General features: G+C 38.9%; 1 protein-coding gene across 1 annotated transcript in view; it reads right to left on the reverse strand.

The window, feature by feature from the left end:
* LOC150087362 (homeobox protein Nkx-6.2-like) overlaps positions 1 to 13,595 on the reverse strand; it is a 30,692-nt gene extending 17,097 nt beyond the window's left edge. Inside the window, exon 1 of the mRNA XM_090372457.1 lies at positions 13,124 to 13,595. Within this exon, the coding sequence (XP_090228583.1) occupies positions 13,124 to 13,595 (472 nt within the window). The remainder of the gene's footprint in view (positions 1 to 13,123) is intronic.
* Positions 13,596 to 17,999: the final 4,404 nt, after the last annotated feature.

Below are 17,999 nucleotides of genomic sequence, written 5' to 3' on the forward strand. Positions count from 1 at the left end.
TGAGGTTAGTAGACATATAAAAGTGCGCATGCTCATTTCTTGAGAATCGAGTTGCTAACTTAGAAAAGTTGCGCATGCGCATTTATAGAGAATTCAAGTCGCTCAAAAAAGTTGAAATTACATTTTTTGTTTTTAAAGAATCGTTGTTGAGATTTCAACTAATAAGAGTGAAGATTACTTGTTGGAAAGTTGATTGAAAATTATGGGAAAAGCTGCATGTCCTGGTCAGTTTGACCAGGACATGCAGTCAATGTATCATATGTGAGAAGGTACCAAGGAAGATGGAATGAAGCTATTAGGGGCAACTATATCTGGTTCTTGGTTCGGGATGACAAGACTTCCTCATCACAATGTTTAAGAAGAATCTTTCTTAGATGCTTTCGTAGAGAAATTTTTACGCGTTAAAATCTTAAAGATGATGCAACAGCTTAAGGCCTTCGAGTGCAATGAAGTTTTGGGCTTTCTCAATTGGTTAACTGTTGAGTCAAGGGAGATTTGCTTCAGTATTTGCATACATATCACCGATTAAAGAGTACTGTGTACCGATGCGTATGTATAAATGCCAGTGAATTTAGATCCCATATGATTCGTGTCAGTAATAAGTGGTAATATATTTATGAGAGGACCCTTCCACCCCGTGCGATCGCCTAGCTCTAAGGAATTCCAGTCCCACGATAAATTTTCTCGCAAAATGTTCAAAATATTTATTAAAATGTGCAAATGTAATACATACTTGCGTTTAGAGATATCACTCCCACGATTTCTCCCTTACTGGCACATTCCTGTACGGAACGTGTTCGTAAGTAAAATATGCGAAAACATGTTGGGGCACTCGAAGCTAATCGTTTATCGAATATCTTTGAGGATGAGAGAGAGAGAGAGAGAGAGATCTTACATTATTCACTCAAACTAATTCTCCTCTTACCAGTTAGCTATTTTCGGATTCATGGTTTCGTTAAAACAACAAATTTTGCAATACTCAGTAAATTAAGGCAAATAATTCAATAATACGATGACTTAAATTTTCACTGAATCCCTTCCAGACAGATTGTGGCTTGTGATTTTATAACAGAAAAAAATATAGTATTATGGTGTCTACAGCTGTGGTCAGGGGCGCGTTAATGCACACACACACACACACACACACACACACACACACACACACACACACACACACACACACACACACACACACACACACACACACACACACACGTCTTCCCAGTCGCCAAAAAGTGCTCATCCAATTCCACTTTGAACTTTCCCAAACTATCAACCTCGACTGCGTGTTGTGGATCATTCCAATGATCCACAACATGCAGCCAAAAAGTAAACTTCATACGATCCAGCCTTCTATACTCACTAAAATTTTGCATTTGTCCACCTCTGGTTCTTGTCTTCTGCAAGTGAAAATATACCTTCCTCGTTCATTTTACTGATTCCGTTTAGGGTCTTGTGTATCTTTATCAGGTCCCTTCCTCTCTCCTCATTAACATGTCTAAGTGCTAAGCTTTGCAATTAATACTTTTAAGCCGTTCTTCTTTATGGACGCCATTAGTGTTCCTTGCCAATAACCTGGTTGGCTTTCTCTGAACCCTTTCTATAAGTTCTGTCTTTCTTCAAGGATGGTGATACACTTTTCCCAACTTGCGAATGTCCTATTTATCACAAACAAGACACGGTGTGCCCTCGTAGCTGCCTGTTTACACTGAGTGGAAAATTTCATGTCTGACTGAAGAGTAACCTCCAAGTATTTTTCCTCCTGGACCACTTTTAACTCAACTCCTGGTTTTCTGTTCTCTAGGTGCAAAACCTTACATTTAGAAGCATTAAACATCAGTTACCATTTTCAGAACATTCTCGCAACAGATCTAAGTCGTTTCGAAACAAAATGGCCTGGTTCTGGTCATTAACCATCCTTCCTTCCTTTAATCATCAGCAGATTTTGACAACTTCCCCGATACTCCGTCATCAATATCATTAAGGAAGACCACAAACAGAAATAGTCCCAATAACGAGCCCTGAAGAACTCCACTTGCTACACTAGTCCACTCGGGGGTAGTCCATTTATGACTACTCTCTGTCTCCTATCTTTTAGTCAGTCTTTAAGCCAACGAAGGATCCTGCTATTAATCCCAATTTACTCCAGTTTATGTAAAAGCCTCTCTTGGAGAACTGTATCAGAAGCTTTACTGAAGTCAAAGTAAATAATGTTAAAATTGTTTCTTGCATCCAACTGCCTTGTGACTTCGTCATAATAACTAACTAGATTGGTCAGGGAAAACTTCCCCTTCACGAACCCATGTTGTCCATTAAGGATACCATTACAGTCGAGATGGTTTTGTATTGTATCCTTCACCTCAAGACTCCAAGATTTTTTTACAACTGAAACCAAACCTTAAGAAATTTCTACTTTACTGAATTTCTGATAAATTCTTATTAAGATTTTATAAATAAAATAATAAAACATCTTATAAATTAAGTATACTTTCCAAACGATAATCTCTATACAAATATATTTATTTTTGTAGAATGTATTTTGTTGTTTGATTGATTAATGTGATGCGATGATAATTATAGAATTAATAAATATAGAAAAGGCTTTATTTTTCTTAATTTAATACCCTTCTTACGAAATAGAAAGGTTTGCCGTATTTATTTAATTTATTATATTTTAAAACGATATTTAAAACGTTTTAAAAGAACGTGTTTGAGCGATATTCATTAGCAAAAAAATTTGGTAAAACGAAATAATTCATGTTCTTCCCGAGAATGTCCTTTGTACTCACAACAGAACAAACTCCCATACAACGAGTTGCCTAAGTATTCCACTACTTTAAACAAATCATGTAATTAGTTCCCCGCGCAAATGCCTAATTTCTGAAGACTGCAGTTTACAGAATCCCAGTTTACAGCCATCCTTGGCAACATCCTTTTGTGCCCCAACTGATGTTGCTGTTCTCTGCATTATTTCCAACCGCCCTATGTCCTTTATAAATGAAGTTTCCAAACCCCTATGGAAACCTCATTCCTGTTCATCATTGACAGAACTCTCATGAGTTCCAGCAGCCTGTTTGCCCTGCTCAAAGAATTTCATGTTGGACTGTGCAATTACCCTAAGGTCCTTGTAAACTGTGCAATTACCCTAAGGTCCTTTGTCCTTGTAAACTACCTTGAGTTGGGTATCACCCAAATTGTAGGTTATTCTGGGGTTGCTATTACTGCTATCAAGGTTAAACCTTGACTCGCAATTTTAAGCCCTTCTATTTAGTCTATTGAGATCTTTTTGAAATAGTATTCCCTGATTGCTGTCATTAACTACTGTGCCCACCGCTCTATAATCCGCAAACTTAAAGATCAAAATTTAAATACTTATATCAATATCATTAATAAATATCAAAAGCAGTAAGGACCTAACACCGATCCTGGTAACCAGCTCATCACTATAGTCCATGAAGAGCAGTTATCATTTTCAACCACTCTTTTTCTCCTACCGCTTAACTGTCTCTTTATCCATATTATTAACTTGCTCATAATGCCACATTCTTAATTTATACAGCAATAATCTAAGTGTATAATTATTCTTTACATCCAGTTCCTTTGTCATAAACATGGTAGCTAATCAGATTGGTCAGGTATGATTTACTTTAAACAAACCCGTGCTGTGATCGCTTAATGATACCGTTCCTATCAAGATGATCTTGTTATTTCTTTAACTATTGATTCCATTATTTTTTCTGGAATCAGGAGTCAAACTTGTAGGTCTTTAGGTACGTAATTCACCCTTAGAGCCACCATTGTAAATAGGCGATGCATTTACACTTCTCCAATCCATAGGGACTTCTCTTGAATCCAGGGATGCTGTCATTATTATAGCCTAAGGTTTAATTACCTATTTTGCTGCTTCTTTAATATGATTGAACAGATTCCATCAGCTCCAAGTGCTTTGTTCACTTTTAGCTGCAGCTAAAAGTGAACTTTAGCTTCCCTTATTATAAAAACGTTCAACTCAGAGACCAAATTGGTGATCTAATGATCTGTACAGATCATTATTTCACCAATTTGATTCAACCCTCTCCTTCTAGTGTCAAAATAAACAAAGAATTCTTTGTTATATTTCTTTTGCATTTTTGGTCAAAGACTGCTCATAATCTGCCTTAGCTTGCCTAACCTCCAGTAACCTGATTACAGACTAGTTGCAGAGCATGCTGCAGAATCCTGACAATGTATAATTATCCCATGCATTCCTCTTCGTTGCCACTTGGCTCATAAGTTTATCTCACATCCATTTTGTTCTAAGCCTTAAAATATCTTTTACTTTTTATAAAATGCTTAGTGGCCTCCATGATTACCTCTCTGAACACTTCCATTTGGCACTTCCACTTTTATAAACATCATCTGGTCCCACTGAAAAGATTTTAAAAACTACCCGAGCCTATTATAGTTATTTTTTCCGAAAAGAGAATTCCTTTCCTTTACCCTCTACAACAGCTACATCTTTAAGTAATCCCACATCAATGCGCTATGGTCACTGTTATCTAAAAGTTCCTTTACTTGAAGATTCCTAATAAATGATGAATCGCTGATGATGATAACCATATCAAGGACTTGCTTTGTCTCGTTGCCTCCCTAACTGTTTGCGTAGAAAGCGGTCATCCAGCAAATCAAGAAAGTTCTGTTACTGATTGAGCTACAAATCCGCGAGTTCCAATCATGGAGCACATCGCCATGAGTCCATGATACTGTACCATTCCAAAATATGAGATCACTGTCCTAATAATAACTACATTTACTAAGTTGAGAGCCTATTTGCTTATTATTAAGTCCAGAATGTGGCTATGCCCTACTTGTACAATAATGTTTTTTAACTCCAGGAGCATTTTGCCTAAATTTACTTTTTTTTTTTTCTGGATTTGTTTAATTCTGGTTAATATCTTGAACTTATATTTATTCACGATCCCTTGACACTATTTCGTATCCATCGTACTACATACAGGGCCCTCGTGCGTAACACAGTTGGTAGGATCGTCGTCCTCCCCACATCGGGTGGAAAAGACCCGAGTTCGAGTCCCGTTGATGACGTAAGGAATTTTAATAGGCCTATTTACAACAAAGCTGAGTTAGTCGGTCTCAGACGAGTGTAGCATGGTTTTTGGTTAGGAACTTGGGCTTTTTCCACTCGGAGCAATATGGCCTTAGTTGCTGATGCTCCTAAAACGCCACTACAACCAACATATAGAACTGAGGATAGGATCGGGCTGGAAAAAGGTCTAGCCTCAATATCTTGAATAAACGGGCCTCTGAGAAGGGTCGTGTCAAGACTTAAGGGTACGGGCGCAACATGAAAATAACATCTCTTCCACTAGGTGAAAAGGTCCTGGTAATATGAAAAGGACCCGTGACACAATATGGTCACTTCCAAACAGAATGCAGTTTTATTTTCTTAGAAGCCCTGCTACTGAGAAAATAAAAACATTTTTGTATGGATTTGTGTATTAAAAGCGTATCGAGGGCCTCAGCTAGACCCCAGAGGAAGCTGCTATCCATCTCTTGATATCTTCTCGGCCCTGCCCAACCCTGACATCACCGAAATAAAATACACTCACATTCTCTTTCTTTCTCGCAGTTATACCAAAGTTCTGAATAATAGAGTTCAGTCTACATATTGAAATCTGTTCGGGTCCATTGATATCATGTCTTTGTCCACAGCTACGTATTTCCATAATAATAGAGAGAAGTAAACATGCTAGAGGACATGATCCATTTTCAAGTCACTTTAAAATCCAGTCTAGTTCCGCATATTGCTTTTAATATTTCCAAAAAAATGAATGATGTCCAGTCCAGGACAGAGATGAAGCCCGAACCTCTTAGCAAATAATAATATCTATCATTTATTTTATTAAATAAAAAAATTACAATTATTATGGCGAAATCACAATGATCACCTGCCCTAAAGACCGGTCCTACTGCATTTCTCTCGTGTGGAGAATAATGTTTGTTTCAGCTATAGTTCTTTTCTGGAGGGAACTCATAAAGGTTGGCCACAGATATTTTGGACGTATTTGAACATGCAGAAACCGATTTAACACCTTCAACCTACTGGAATTCGAATTAGGTCTGAGAAACAGGGACACGGGGCCTTGGCCATGTGTAGCCAGTATTCTCCTGCGTAGATCCTTTTTATGTTCAGCTTTAACTGTGGTTTTTCTAAACTTCCAGTATACGCTTGCGAATAGATGGAAGCATTGATGCATCTGCGTGCTATTGCTTGGTTAAGTGCACGCATCATTTGCTTTAGAGTTTTACTCTACAGAAGACAGTCGACGTGAGATTTAGGAAGGGCAACTTGCTTAGATCTGCTGATCGACATTTGAATTGGGATACGTTTAACTGAGATCACCTGACGAGACTTAGATGGGTACTTCAATGTCTTCTTTCTGATAAAGTTATTAAGATCATCTGGACTGTCCTCTGATTTGAATGTCTTAAACAGCTTTACATCGTCAGCAGAGGAAATTGTCTTCGTGGTTCTCAACACTTCAGAGAATAAGATTCCAGATAACACTGCGCCTTGTGGACACTGGCTGTTATCTTCCTGGTGTAGTCCTTTCCTTGAGTTGGATGATGACTTCTATCATTCGGCAGCTCGCGGTGGAAGTTTATTCATTCCTTAAAATGGTGTACATTGTAATCTTCATACACAGCAATCGCAAAGTTTGCAACGAACTGCCTCAGTAATGCACTACTTGAAATAAAGAAACCATTTCAGGAAATGAATCTATGAATAATTAAATGTTTTTTAATCCATGTTTATAAAAAGCAGACAACTTTTTTTATTCTATAATAGTATGGAGCAATATAAGTACAGTATTAGGAAGCAAAACATTTTCTTGATTAATGGCAGAAGCATGATCCATCTGTAACAACGAGTTGCCTCGATATTGCACTAGAGTAGAATATCGATTTCTGAGAAAAATGAGAGCAGACCCAACTGTGATTATTGAGTGATAGAATAATCTTCGTGCAGTACAACCCGTCATATTAGAGAAAAAATTTAAAAAAATATTTTCAATCACTTTTTACTGAAAACAACTTAATTTACAAAATTTTGTTTATGCAAATCTATTTCTATTTATGCAAATTTCATATTTTAATTTATGCAAATCTTCCTTTGTTATGCTATGGATAGCATCGAATTAACGGGATTCGAATTATCGAAATTTCGTACTTAAAATCAAAAAAAGCAAGGTTTTTTTGGGGGGTTTTTTTGGACCCTGCTACAAAGATCTAAGAACATTCCCACCAGAATTCGCAATTTTGACAATTTGAGATGCATTTCTCACTCATCAATACTCGCAGATGGTCAAGGCCTTCCTCACTTTGAGAATCCGATTGGCTTTTACCTGATGGATTTCATTGAAAATTATTTGTGTGCGCGTTTCTGGTCCCTTACTTTTCAGGTTGTTTTGTTATCTTCGTGGTGCTTCAGCGTGATTGACACCGTATTTTGTCGTGGTTGCAGGTCGCGTGTGCCGACCATAGCCGGGCTCCGTTACACGGTTTCGATTCTTATACTACAGAAACATTGCTTGACCTCGATGTTTTGGCACGTGCCATTAATAACCGCGTTCTGTTCGACGACTTCTGGTAAGTTGAACACGCAGAAGCGAAGAATACAAGCCGGTACATTGATTTCTTAGTGGAGAGACGACTTGGATTAACGGGTAGACCGGGTCTCAATTCCTCCATTTCAGGTCATTTATTTGTACTCCTTCAAGGTGGACTTATTGCTTTTATGACCCTTCATCCGCTCGCGACTTTCAACCTAAGAATGCTTTTATGATCCTTCCTCTACTGCACAGAATAAATCGCCGCAATCAATAACGAGCAATTAATCATGTCCCCTTCGACATCTTATAAAATTCCACTCATGGGTGACGAGGGCTACGCTCGCTGCTCTCGTAAAATAGACAAATAGACCATAAAATGCACGCAATAGACTGACACCTCATAGCTTTAGTTACCTCAACTTAGATTTTAAAAACCGTCTTCTTCATCTCCTAAAAACCACACTCTAAAATGGCTGTTTTTTTTTTATTTCAAGTAGTACATTACCGAGGCAACTCGTTGTGCGAGTGGATGAACCTTTAGCAGAAAATCAAGGCTCTTTGAAAAACTCATCAGGACCCCTTGGGGGACAAATGGATATTCTAAGACCGCAGATTTATATTTTATTAATTTTAATTTATTTCGTTTTCTTATCTAAGAAATAATTTTCTTAGAAAATTATTTCTAGAATTTCTTTGAAAAGTTAAGTTTTCATAACTAGTTTTAAAAGCTTTAGCTCCAAAGAAGAGAAACTAATTCCAGAGATCAGCAAACAACAAAATAATTGAACTGGAAAACTATTCTGGACGCAGTTAGTTTTCCCTTGAACCCAACTAAATCGGCACTGATTTCGATATTCAATAAGCTGATTAAGAACATTTTGTGAATGGATACAGAGAATGGATACACTGCCATGAATCCACGGCACTTGTGAGTAGCATAGTTCGAATAATCACTGTCCTCCTCATACAAAGTGGAAAAGGCCTGAGTTCGAATCCCATCCGTGATGCCAGGAATTTTTATGGATCTTTTCCACAACGTGGCTGAGTTAGTCGGTTTCTGGTGAGGGTAGCATGGACAGCGCAATATGGCCTAGAAACCCTAGAATAACCAACCAACCATGAGTTCACTGTCGCGATAAATAAATGTCTGGTAAACACTGGATTTATTGAACTTATATATGAATCTCTTAATAAATTCGAGTACATTATACGGCTTCTTAAAAGTTTCAAGTACGATGAACAACAGAGGTGTTGGTGGTGTCAATAATTTGTTTTCAAATTTGAAATATTTGCATGCTGAACAGAGGAGGTTGATAGAAGCGAAAATACTCCAGGACTGCTTAGATTACAAAATAATTCAAGAAAGAAATTAAGCAAGGTTTAGAGATTGAGTTGGGGAGATATGGAACCACTTAGTGAAACAGTGCACCTGATGACCTGGATAACCATCTCTTCCATGGTGTACATTTTCTGGCTAAACAAATCCTGTCTAATAATACGGGGATTGTATGCCTGATCATTTCTTGTTCAGGCATACATTACGCGGGGGTTCAGCAGTACATGCGTTTTTAGTAGACCGTGGTTCGAACTCACGTAACTGCTAAATACAGTAATGTTCTTGTGTTCTGTTTCTTATAGACTTCTCTGACCTTACATGGTCCACCTGTAGTGTAAACAGAAAATTTATTTCAGTATTAACCAGTGAGATTGAACAGCTGCGCATAAGAACCCAGGTTATTGGCAGACTTGACACCACAGAGTTTTTTGTTTGTTTGTTTTTGCCTAAATACAATGAATAATATTGTTTTTCAAAAGAAGGAAAGTGTGGGCATTTTTACTACGTGAGACGTGGTACACAGATTTTCTGTTGAAATCAGTTCAATCGAAGTCAATTCTACCCACAATCCATCTGGTGATTGAGAGAATTTAATGGGGGGAAAAAGACAGTCACCTGAATAATAATCAGAAATACTGTATTTTAAGTTTTCATTATATTCGTATTACTAACAACACACGCATGTGTTAAGGGCATGCGCATTTCAAACATCGAATGCTTCGTATAGTGAGATATAGATGTCACTAGTGTACAGATGCAAAAAAATAACTTTTACTATTTAAAATTGTAGAAATGATGCCAAAGCTGTCATAAGTGCATATCGAAACGTTGGGGGATGCGTGCATATGTGAAACCTTGAAGCTGACTGATGTGCGAAGCTGTAGTTCGATATTTGTGTCTATGATGTCTAATTTGACTAATTATAATTTAAAAAATAATAATTTGTGCAATCAGGAGCACTCAAATACGTGTTTTGGTTCATGAAGCTGAAGAAAATTGAGAGATCGCAAACTCCTTATTTCATTATACACTGAAGAATAGTAAGTTTGCATAAAGATTAAACCGTAGAATGAATTGTAGGGTGGTGAAATGCGATGGTAAAGTAGTACACGCGTTTGAATTGACCATGGTGGCCGTCTCCGAGTATAAATAGAAATAATTTCGTAATAACTTCTTGTTCTTATTTATACTTTACCACAATTATGTTCTCAAAGATTAAAATGTAGTTCATACATGTTTCTGAGTTTATTTATATTCATAAAGTTCTTGTTTAATGTTTTTTGTCTATCCTAATTACCTTCGACCTTTAGGAGACTCCAGTCACAAATTTTGAGTGTTTGTTGATGAAATAGTGGCAGAACTCAAAAGGAAGGGGGATTAAATTTTCGAAATTGTGCTAACTCATAAGGGAATGTTGATCAATCCAGCCTAATTTTGAGTACCACTGGGTATGATGAGATGAGATGAGTTATGTAGTCTTTTATAATTTGAATATTTGAAGTTAAAAAGTTTTAAGTGGCGTTTTTCCAAAAATTTTGTAACAAAAAACCGTCATGCGAAAAGCGTTACGGAAGTGACGTCTTTCCCTTCAAAACTAGTTGCTCCGGTATTGTACTACTTTCAAACAACTTGCATCTCCAAAAAGATTAATCTATCTTATTAATCTCTTATATAATTAAGAGACCATCTGCTGTGCGATGAGAGAAGATCTGAAACAAGCTGTTATAGTAGTGTCTCATCTTTTAAGTAAATCGCAGATTACTCATTTCTTTGAAGGTAGTGCAATACCGAGGTAACTAGCTGTGAAGGCAAAGTTTGTTCTGCTGTGAGCGATTAAATTATTACATTAACTACATAGTTTAAATCTATGAAAGGACAATACAAAACTTCCAGGTTGATATAATTTCAATAACTCAACCTGTACAAATTGAAAACTGAAGCCAGCTGGAGTTTTGAACATTTAAACCATCAGGTTGGGTGTAATTACAGAGATTAATTAAGGCAACTGAGATGAGTGGTGGTTCAAGCAATCGATAATTATGATCTCTCATAAAAAGTAACAGATTATCAAAGTCAGAAAAAGTAAAAGGCTTGCTAGATTGTACGTGGAAATCGAATCATTGAGGATGGAACTCAGACCACGGCAGTGCTTTCTGTATACACACTACTCAGGCTCATTCCGGTCACAGTTGGAGTACAAGCAACAAGAAGATCCGTAGCCCATAGGGTGAGGGTACAGAAATACACGCATTTGGGTGACCATGGTTCGTGTCCACATGACGTACCGGAGTATAAACAGAAGATTTATTTATTTAAGGAATACTCGAACTCATCGTGATGGCCATCAACAACTCAAACGGTACCACAAGCGAAGAGATGCTGTTCGGGAGACTGAATTTATGTTTCACCCCTTCGAGCCTCCAATAAGCAAAATGGTAGTATTGCACCGGGTGGGAATCATCTACCATCTCGTGTTGCCTGGTGATATAGATACACAGCTACTATTGGATTCATTTGTGTGGTCACTTTCGACACAGCATTTTTGGACCTTTGGGATATAACTAGGGTTATTATCAGTTCTCCAGAGTGAAAGTGCAAGCAGAGGATTTGGTTGTTGCAGAACGACTGGACAGATGAAATTCTACGCACTGGACTCACAAGTAGGACCTGAATATCACATCTGTCAGCATTTTAGACTTCCAATTGGCTAACTTTAGCGATCATCACGCAGCGTGTAAATATTTTTACCAGTAATTAGTCGCGTGAACAACGCGGGGAGTACAGTAGTACTCGCATTTCAATTGACCGAGGTTTAGGCCCACGTGATCGCTAGTACGGTGTTCTTTTATTCTCTCTATCTTGTAAAATTCTCTACCACTAAGTCCCCCCCTCGGAGTACACAGAAAATTAATTTTTCCAAAGAATTGGAAATTTTTGATGTTTAGAAAATACAGACTCCCCCATTCTATGTAGCCTTTCCAGAGTATAAAACAGGAATTTCAATTCCGTTTATTTATTATTTATTTCTTTATAATATGATTATTAAAAGTAAGAAAATGTAAACATTCTGAAGCAACTTAACACTGAAATAGTTAAAACCGAGAGCATGTTTTTTAGTAGTAGTAGTGGGGGAGGGAGATTCAGTAATTTAAATAAATAAATAAATTTGCTGTTTATTCTCCGAGGCAAGCCAGAGGATTTCTCATGAAACTATACAAGAACGTATTTAGCAGTCACGCGAACTTGAACCACGGTCAACTGAAACGGAAGTGCCACAATTTATGTGAATTTGCGGCCCTTGATCTAATTAATATCTAATATATATACACACACAAATATTAATGCTATATAACAAGATAAATACACCGCTTCGAAAGGTCATGGTCCAATCTAGTTGCCGATGAGCGGTGGACAGTTCCCCCCCTCCCCTCACGCATTTATCCTTCATCTTTCATCACGCAAAGTTAGAGAATTTGTGATATACATTTGAAAGCATTATCGCGTGGAAATTCGCACTCAACGGAAGAATTAATTTTGAATTGAGTCCAAGAAGAAGGGCGCAGTGAGTGGAGATGGTTCTGCATGTGAATATAACACCTGAAAAAACTTGAGGGTAATTTTTTTTTTCTAAAGACAGGCAGAACTTAAATCGAATTTGAAAATGTCTTTCAGTTTTGGTTTCCCTGGGGTGGTATTACTGGAAGTTGCTGACCGATAGACGTTTTTATTACGCTCAATAACCTGGTTTAAATACTTAACTGGATTCACACGCATTCACAACGACCTCAAAATCTGTGGTCTCTTAGTGCACAGAAGAAAGAATTAGACTTTTCAAATATATAAGTTGATGTTAACCACCCTAAATAAACAATTCTAGTCGGTTTAAATGTCCACCATAACGAAAACACCGAGTGCTCCACACGTATGTACACGGATGTCCAAAAAGTTCTTTCCACATCAAGATCTAAAGCTACTCCAGAAGATATTTCATTTCAAAGGATAATCCATTCTTTATGGTTGAAACTATAATTATTATGACCTCTGTGTACATACGCAGTGAAACGCTGCTCGGCTTAACTGATGGTGGGCATATTTCTTTCTTATGACTGTCTTAACTAGAAAACAAGTAATAACGCTAAGTGGGGACTTGCCCTCAGGTAAATGGCACGAATCTCACCTGTAGCAGAAGCCAGGCGGTTACTCCAGAGGGCAGGATTTTGCACCATCCCGGGCCAGTAGAGGTGGGGCCTTCCGGGAAGGTCCCCCAGTCCGAGTTTGTGGAGGCCACCGTTAGCAGGATTGAAATACATGCCGGCGCTCACACCCAAGCTGAAACGGGGCAGCGATCCGAGTGACGAAAGGGCGGACGTCGAGGTGACAGTCGGTCGACCGAGGATGTCGTTGATACCGTGCGGAGTGGCTGCTGAAGCGTTCGTGGAGGTTAGTCCTATGGAAGACGGTTTAAGCGCCTGCGTGCCCGGATACGGGGACATAGGAGTGGACTTCATGTCCGCCACTGAGTGGAGGGCAGCCAATGGAGGGTTGCCTAGCAGGAAGTTTTGCCGCGACGCTTCCATGTTCAAGTTCAGCATGGAAAGCATCGAGCTGGCGCTCGGGGCCGTGGTGGCGGGAGTGTTGAACTCTAGCATCCTGCTTTCCAGTACGGCTCGTTCGCTGAATTACGACAATGTCCCATAACGGCACCTATTTCCCGATGTTCGAAGGGCACATGTTTGGACACGGGCCAAGCACCGCTAATGTAGTGAGTGAGGCCGGGGCTGACAAAGTGGGTGTGAAATAGAAAATGATCTCCTACCACCGGAGGCGTGTAAGTACGTTGACGAGGCGGAGTTCAGCCGGCTCTCCCATTGGCCGCTCGTGTTTGGAGCTGTTAGCACGTGCTGGCGTGAGAAAATTATGGGACCAATGCATGGTTCCCGGGCATCACGCGCTGCGTATTGAAATGTGGGAAGTTGGACGACTCTTCGCCGACCCCCCTGCAGACACCTTTGTGGTCGAGCAGGCGCAAACAGAGAGAGTTTAATAAAACATGGTCCTTATCAACAGGGAGTGTGTGGGGTCACGCGACTTGTGGCAGCTAATGATGCACTTATAGCGGTACAACATAGTGGAAAGACAGAAAGGGCGAGATGGAGGAGGGGGGAGATTAGTATCGCGATCCCCGTGACATTGGGTTCAAGAGAATCAAAGCGGCTAGCCCTAGTTGAAGCAACTTAACATTAGGTACGTAATTATTTGAATATGTAGTTGCAAATAATTAAATAACTTTTTGTCAAATACATTCAGTTGAATGCTGATTTTAAGGGCTAGAATTAAGACCTTTCATTACAAATGCCCTGTAACTTTATGCCCTCCTTTCAATAGGCCTCATTGTCCATTGCAGAGCGAGTTCTGTTTCATTCACTCAGAGCTTTTCTTAATCGTAGCTTTTTAAAATATATTTTAAAGTATTTTAAGTTGATATTGGAATTAAGAAATGAGCCCAAGTACAGTCTTGCTCAGCAAAAACAAAGAAATAAAAATAACGGAGAACTTTGAACCAAATACAATAAAGCTGGCCATAGATTAGGGACTTAAATTGTTATCTACAACGAATAGTCTCTTATTCTCGGCGGATACCACCACCCATTAGAAGACTAAATAACATTAATCTTCTCTACTGGGGAAGCTTTGTTTATTCGAGGTAGTGCAATAACAGGCAACTCCCTTGATTACTTCATATTTAGTCTCTTTTATTGCGATGTAATTTTCTTGTCTTCCTTGAAGCATATTTCTGGTCAGAAAGCCAGATACTTCGATAAATGACTGATCAATTAAAAAAACAATCATCTCTTGAGTACAATAATTATCCCTCTGGGTATAATTGCGATGTCCACACGTTTAATGTCAGCAATGTTGGTGTGATGGTTTGTTTAATTATCATCAGTGGTAATCATCTTGCCGAAGATGGACGTCCAGACAGTGAAGTACATCTGTGAATGCAAAATTCCCAAGACACCCAAATACGTCCCAAATATATAGGGGCGTATTTAGCATTTCTTTCGTGTTGAACACGTGGACAACTACAACAGTATCTCATAATTAACCACTTCTGTGGTGGGTATTCGGCATGCCTTTACTGCGTCGTCGCGCCATTGGAGAAACGGCAGTCACTAACAGAGAACTAATCCAATCGGAGCAATGGATTTCATTTACAATGAGAAGCACTAGAGGAAAATGATGAAATAGAAACTCTCCGTTATCTTGTCCTTAGGTTTATTTTTTAATCAGCAAATTCATCTAGATTCATTCACGATGTCGGGAACATCGAGATCAGAGAAAAAAGGTTGGGATGGGTCATCTTAAGAGGGGGAGGGAGAAGAGCCTATAGTGCCCGTTTTGCCAATAATTAGCTTGGCAACGATGTCTAAGCATTAGATATAACTTGAAGTGTCCAAGGTTTTATTCGTAGATTTGTTTTTCATTCGCCTTGAGATAAGAGTACTGCCAGGCCAAAAAGTTAGTGAGAGAATAGCCTGTCCAGCAATTTCAAGATCCAGGTAAGCGGTTCTATAGAACCTATTAAGATAGACGTCTGGAGCTGATGATCAGAGCTCTCGAGCAAAGAAGGGGAGTTGTTGATCAGGCCGATAGAGAGACAAATCCAATTCGTCTTCCTGATGCTTTGAAAGTGGTCACTAAAGGTGAGTCCCTCATCCCATATGAGACATGTAGTGATGGGAGGAAATCCCGTTGTCCTTTTGTTCAAACTTGAATGTCATTTTGACTTCGTTTAGTGATGGTCATATGCGAAGTCTCGGAATTCAATCTGGAGAGTCCGATTCGTTCTAAGTACTTTTCGAGGCTGAGTTTCCATCAAAGCTTTGTATTAACAGACCGAGTAGCCATCTGGTGATCTGAAGTCACAAATATTTCAGATCGTCCGTACATGATTGCTATTTTGGAGTAGCCACTAAAAAGAACTCTAACTGCTGCAAAGAGAATGACCTTGGGTATTCCACCTCCCCCCACCCCACCCCACCCCACCCCAACGCCATCCTTGTGAGGAGGAAAGCATCCAAACCGTGACGACATTACACTCTTAACTTTTCTTGTCTGGGAGATGCGAATAAAATATTATGAAAAATGAACCACTATAAAATCTATACAATATCTATACAATTGAATCACTTATGTATGGGCTACGGATAAAAGGTTGGAGTTACTGTTAGAACTGGATCTAACTACACTGGATCGTAAGTTAGTTAAAAAGATACGAGATGGGGTTGTCATAAGTGACCAGTCTTCAGGGCGGACCTGTGTTGTCCCTCAGGTCTTAGAGATGGTCCCTTTCTATTTCTAATTTTCATAAACGATATTGATGAGAGTGTTCGAAGGAAGATATCTAAGTTTGCTAATGATTTTAAGGTGGGAATGGTGGTTAACAATTTCAACTTCAAAAACATTTGGATGGGTTGCGTGCATAGTCCGAAAAACGGCAACTAAAGTTTAATGCTTCTAAAGGTAAGGTTATACATTTGGAGAACAGTAATCCTAGATCATGTATTAGCTAGACGGGACAGGAGTTAAAAGTGGGTCAAGACGAAAAATACTTAAGTGTTATGAATCAATCTGACACGAAACTTTCCAATGCAGTATAAACAGGCGGTTAGGAGGGTACATGGTATCCTGGCCACGATTTACAGAACCTTTGCGACATCCTTAACCCTCTTTATAAGGATGGTTAGCTGGAGAGGGTTCAGAGAAGGGAGACCAAATTAGGAAGTGAAAATCGATACGAAGGTGTGCACTGCAAAGTTTGACAACTATACATTAAGGAGAAATCTGATTGGGATTGTATAAAGCACTGAAGGGGCTGAGTAAAATAATGAGGAAAGTCTGTTGTTCCTCGAAGGTGAGACAAGAACCGGGGCACAAATATAAAATCTTAGGGGATTACAGCAGATGGGATCTCGTGAAGTTCACCTATGGGCAACGGGTTGGGAACGTTGGATAAGTTGCCTCCAGGCGTAGTAGTGGCAGTGAATTTTTGGCTAAATTCAAAGCGGAATTGGAATGTTACCTTGTGGGAATGGGAATGGTATGAATATTCTGGTTTTATTTATTTATTGGCTGACGCAGGAAAAGTCCGCTCCCTTGCATCATTTGGCTTACTAAAAATACTAATTGATAACTTTTAAAGCCTCATTTAATACTCATTTGTGACAGACTGGAACACGAATGGTCGGTGACCAATGGCTTTACCAGTTATTGAGCGGCCTTAGTTCGAATGCCGTCGTAGGCCAGAGAAATTATTAAATGGCCCTTCAGTTGGGACTGTAGTTAGCTAATCACAAGTAGACGGAGTAGCGTTTTCCCTGTGATTTATTTGGAGTTTTTCATCCTGCACAACATACAAATCTGCCCATGAACACACACTTGTAAGACCAATACACGCACAATATGGTCTGACATGTTAAGGCTTTCCGGTCTATTCTGTGCCTTAGCATGGCCATATTTTTATCTTTATTAAAAGGGTGTGAAGGGACTTTTGCCTATTATATATATACGTTTCTCTCTATGCGAACCTTTGAGGGGAACAGATTTATTTATCTATTCAGTATGAGATCACGATCTCATCTCATCCCGGGACATTGAAGTGACAGTGAGCTATACATCGGAACACAAACAAAAAAGCAAAGCTGTACAGAGTCAGTAAATAGAGTTAATATCATTGAAACATGACTGCTAGTAGTTCACGTAAAAAACATAAAAAGAACTTGAAATTTTACAAATTGCAATGTGCACGAGTGTCCGAAATGATTAGAATACCATTTTTCTATTGGCTAGTCAAGTACGTTCATTCGTCCATCAGAAAAGGAAGGGCCCTCGTAGGTAGAGCAGTAGTTTTGTTGTCTGTATTATGTCTATAATTTAGCCTGTAGAGATTCATTCATTTCAGTTCAGACTCTCTCTCTGTGGTGGAAGAAAAGAGAGTAATCATATTGTCATAATTTGTGCTGGAAGAAAATGTAGTAATCATATTGTCATAA

Source organism: Mastigoproctus giganteus, chromosome 4 (genome assembly GCF_048544385.1).
Source record: "Mastigoproctus giganteus isolate SK-2022 chromosome 4, ASM4854438v1, whole genome shotgun sequence".
Classification (NCBI taxonomy): Eukaryota; Metazoa; Arthropoda; class Arachnida; order Uropygi; family Thelyphonidae; genus Mastigoproctus; species Mastigoproctus giganteus.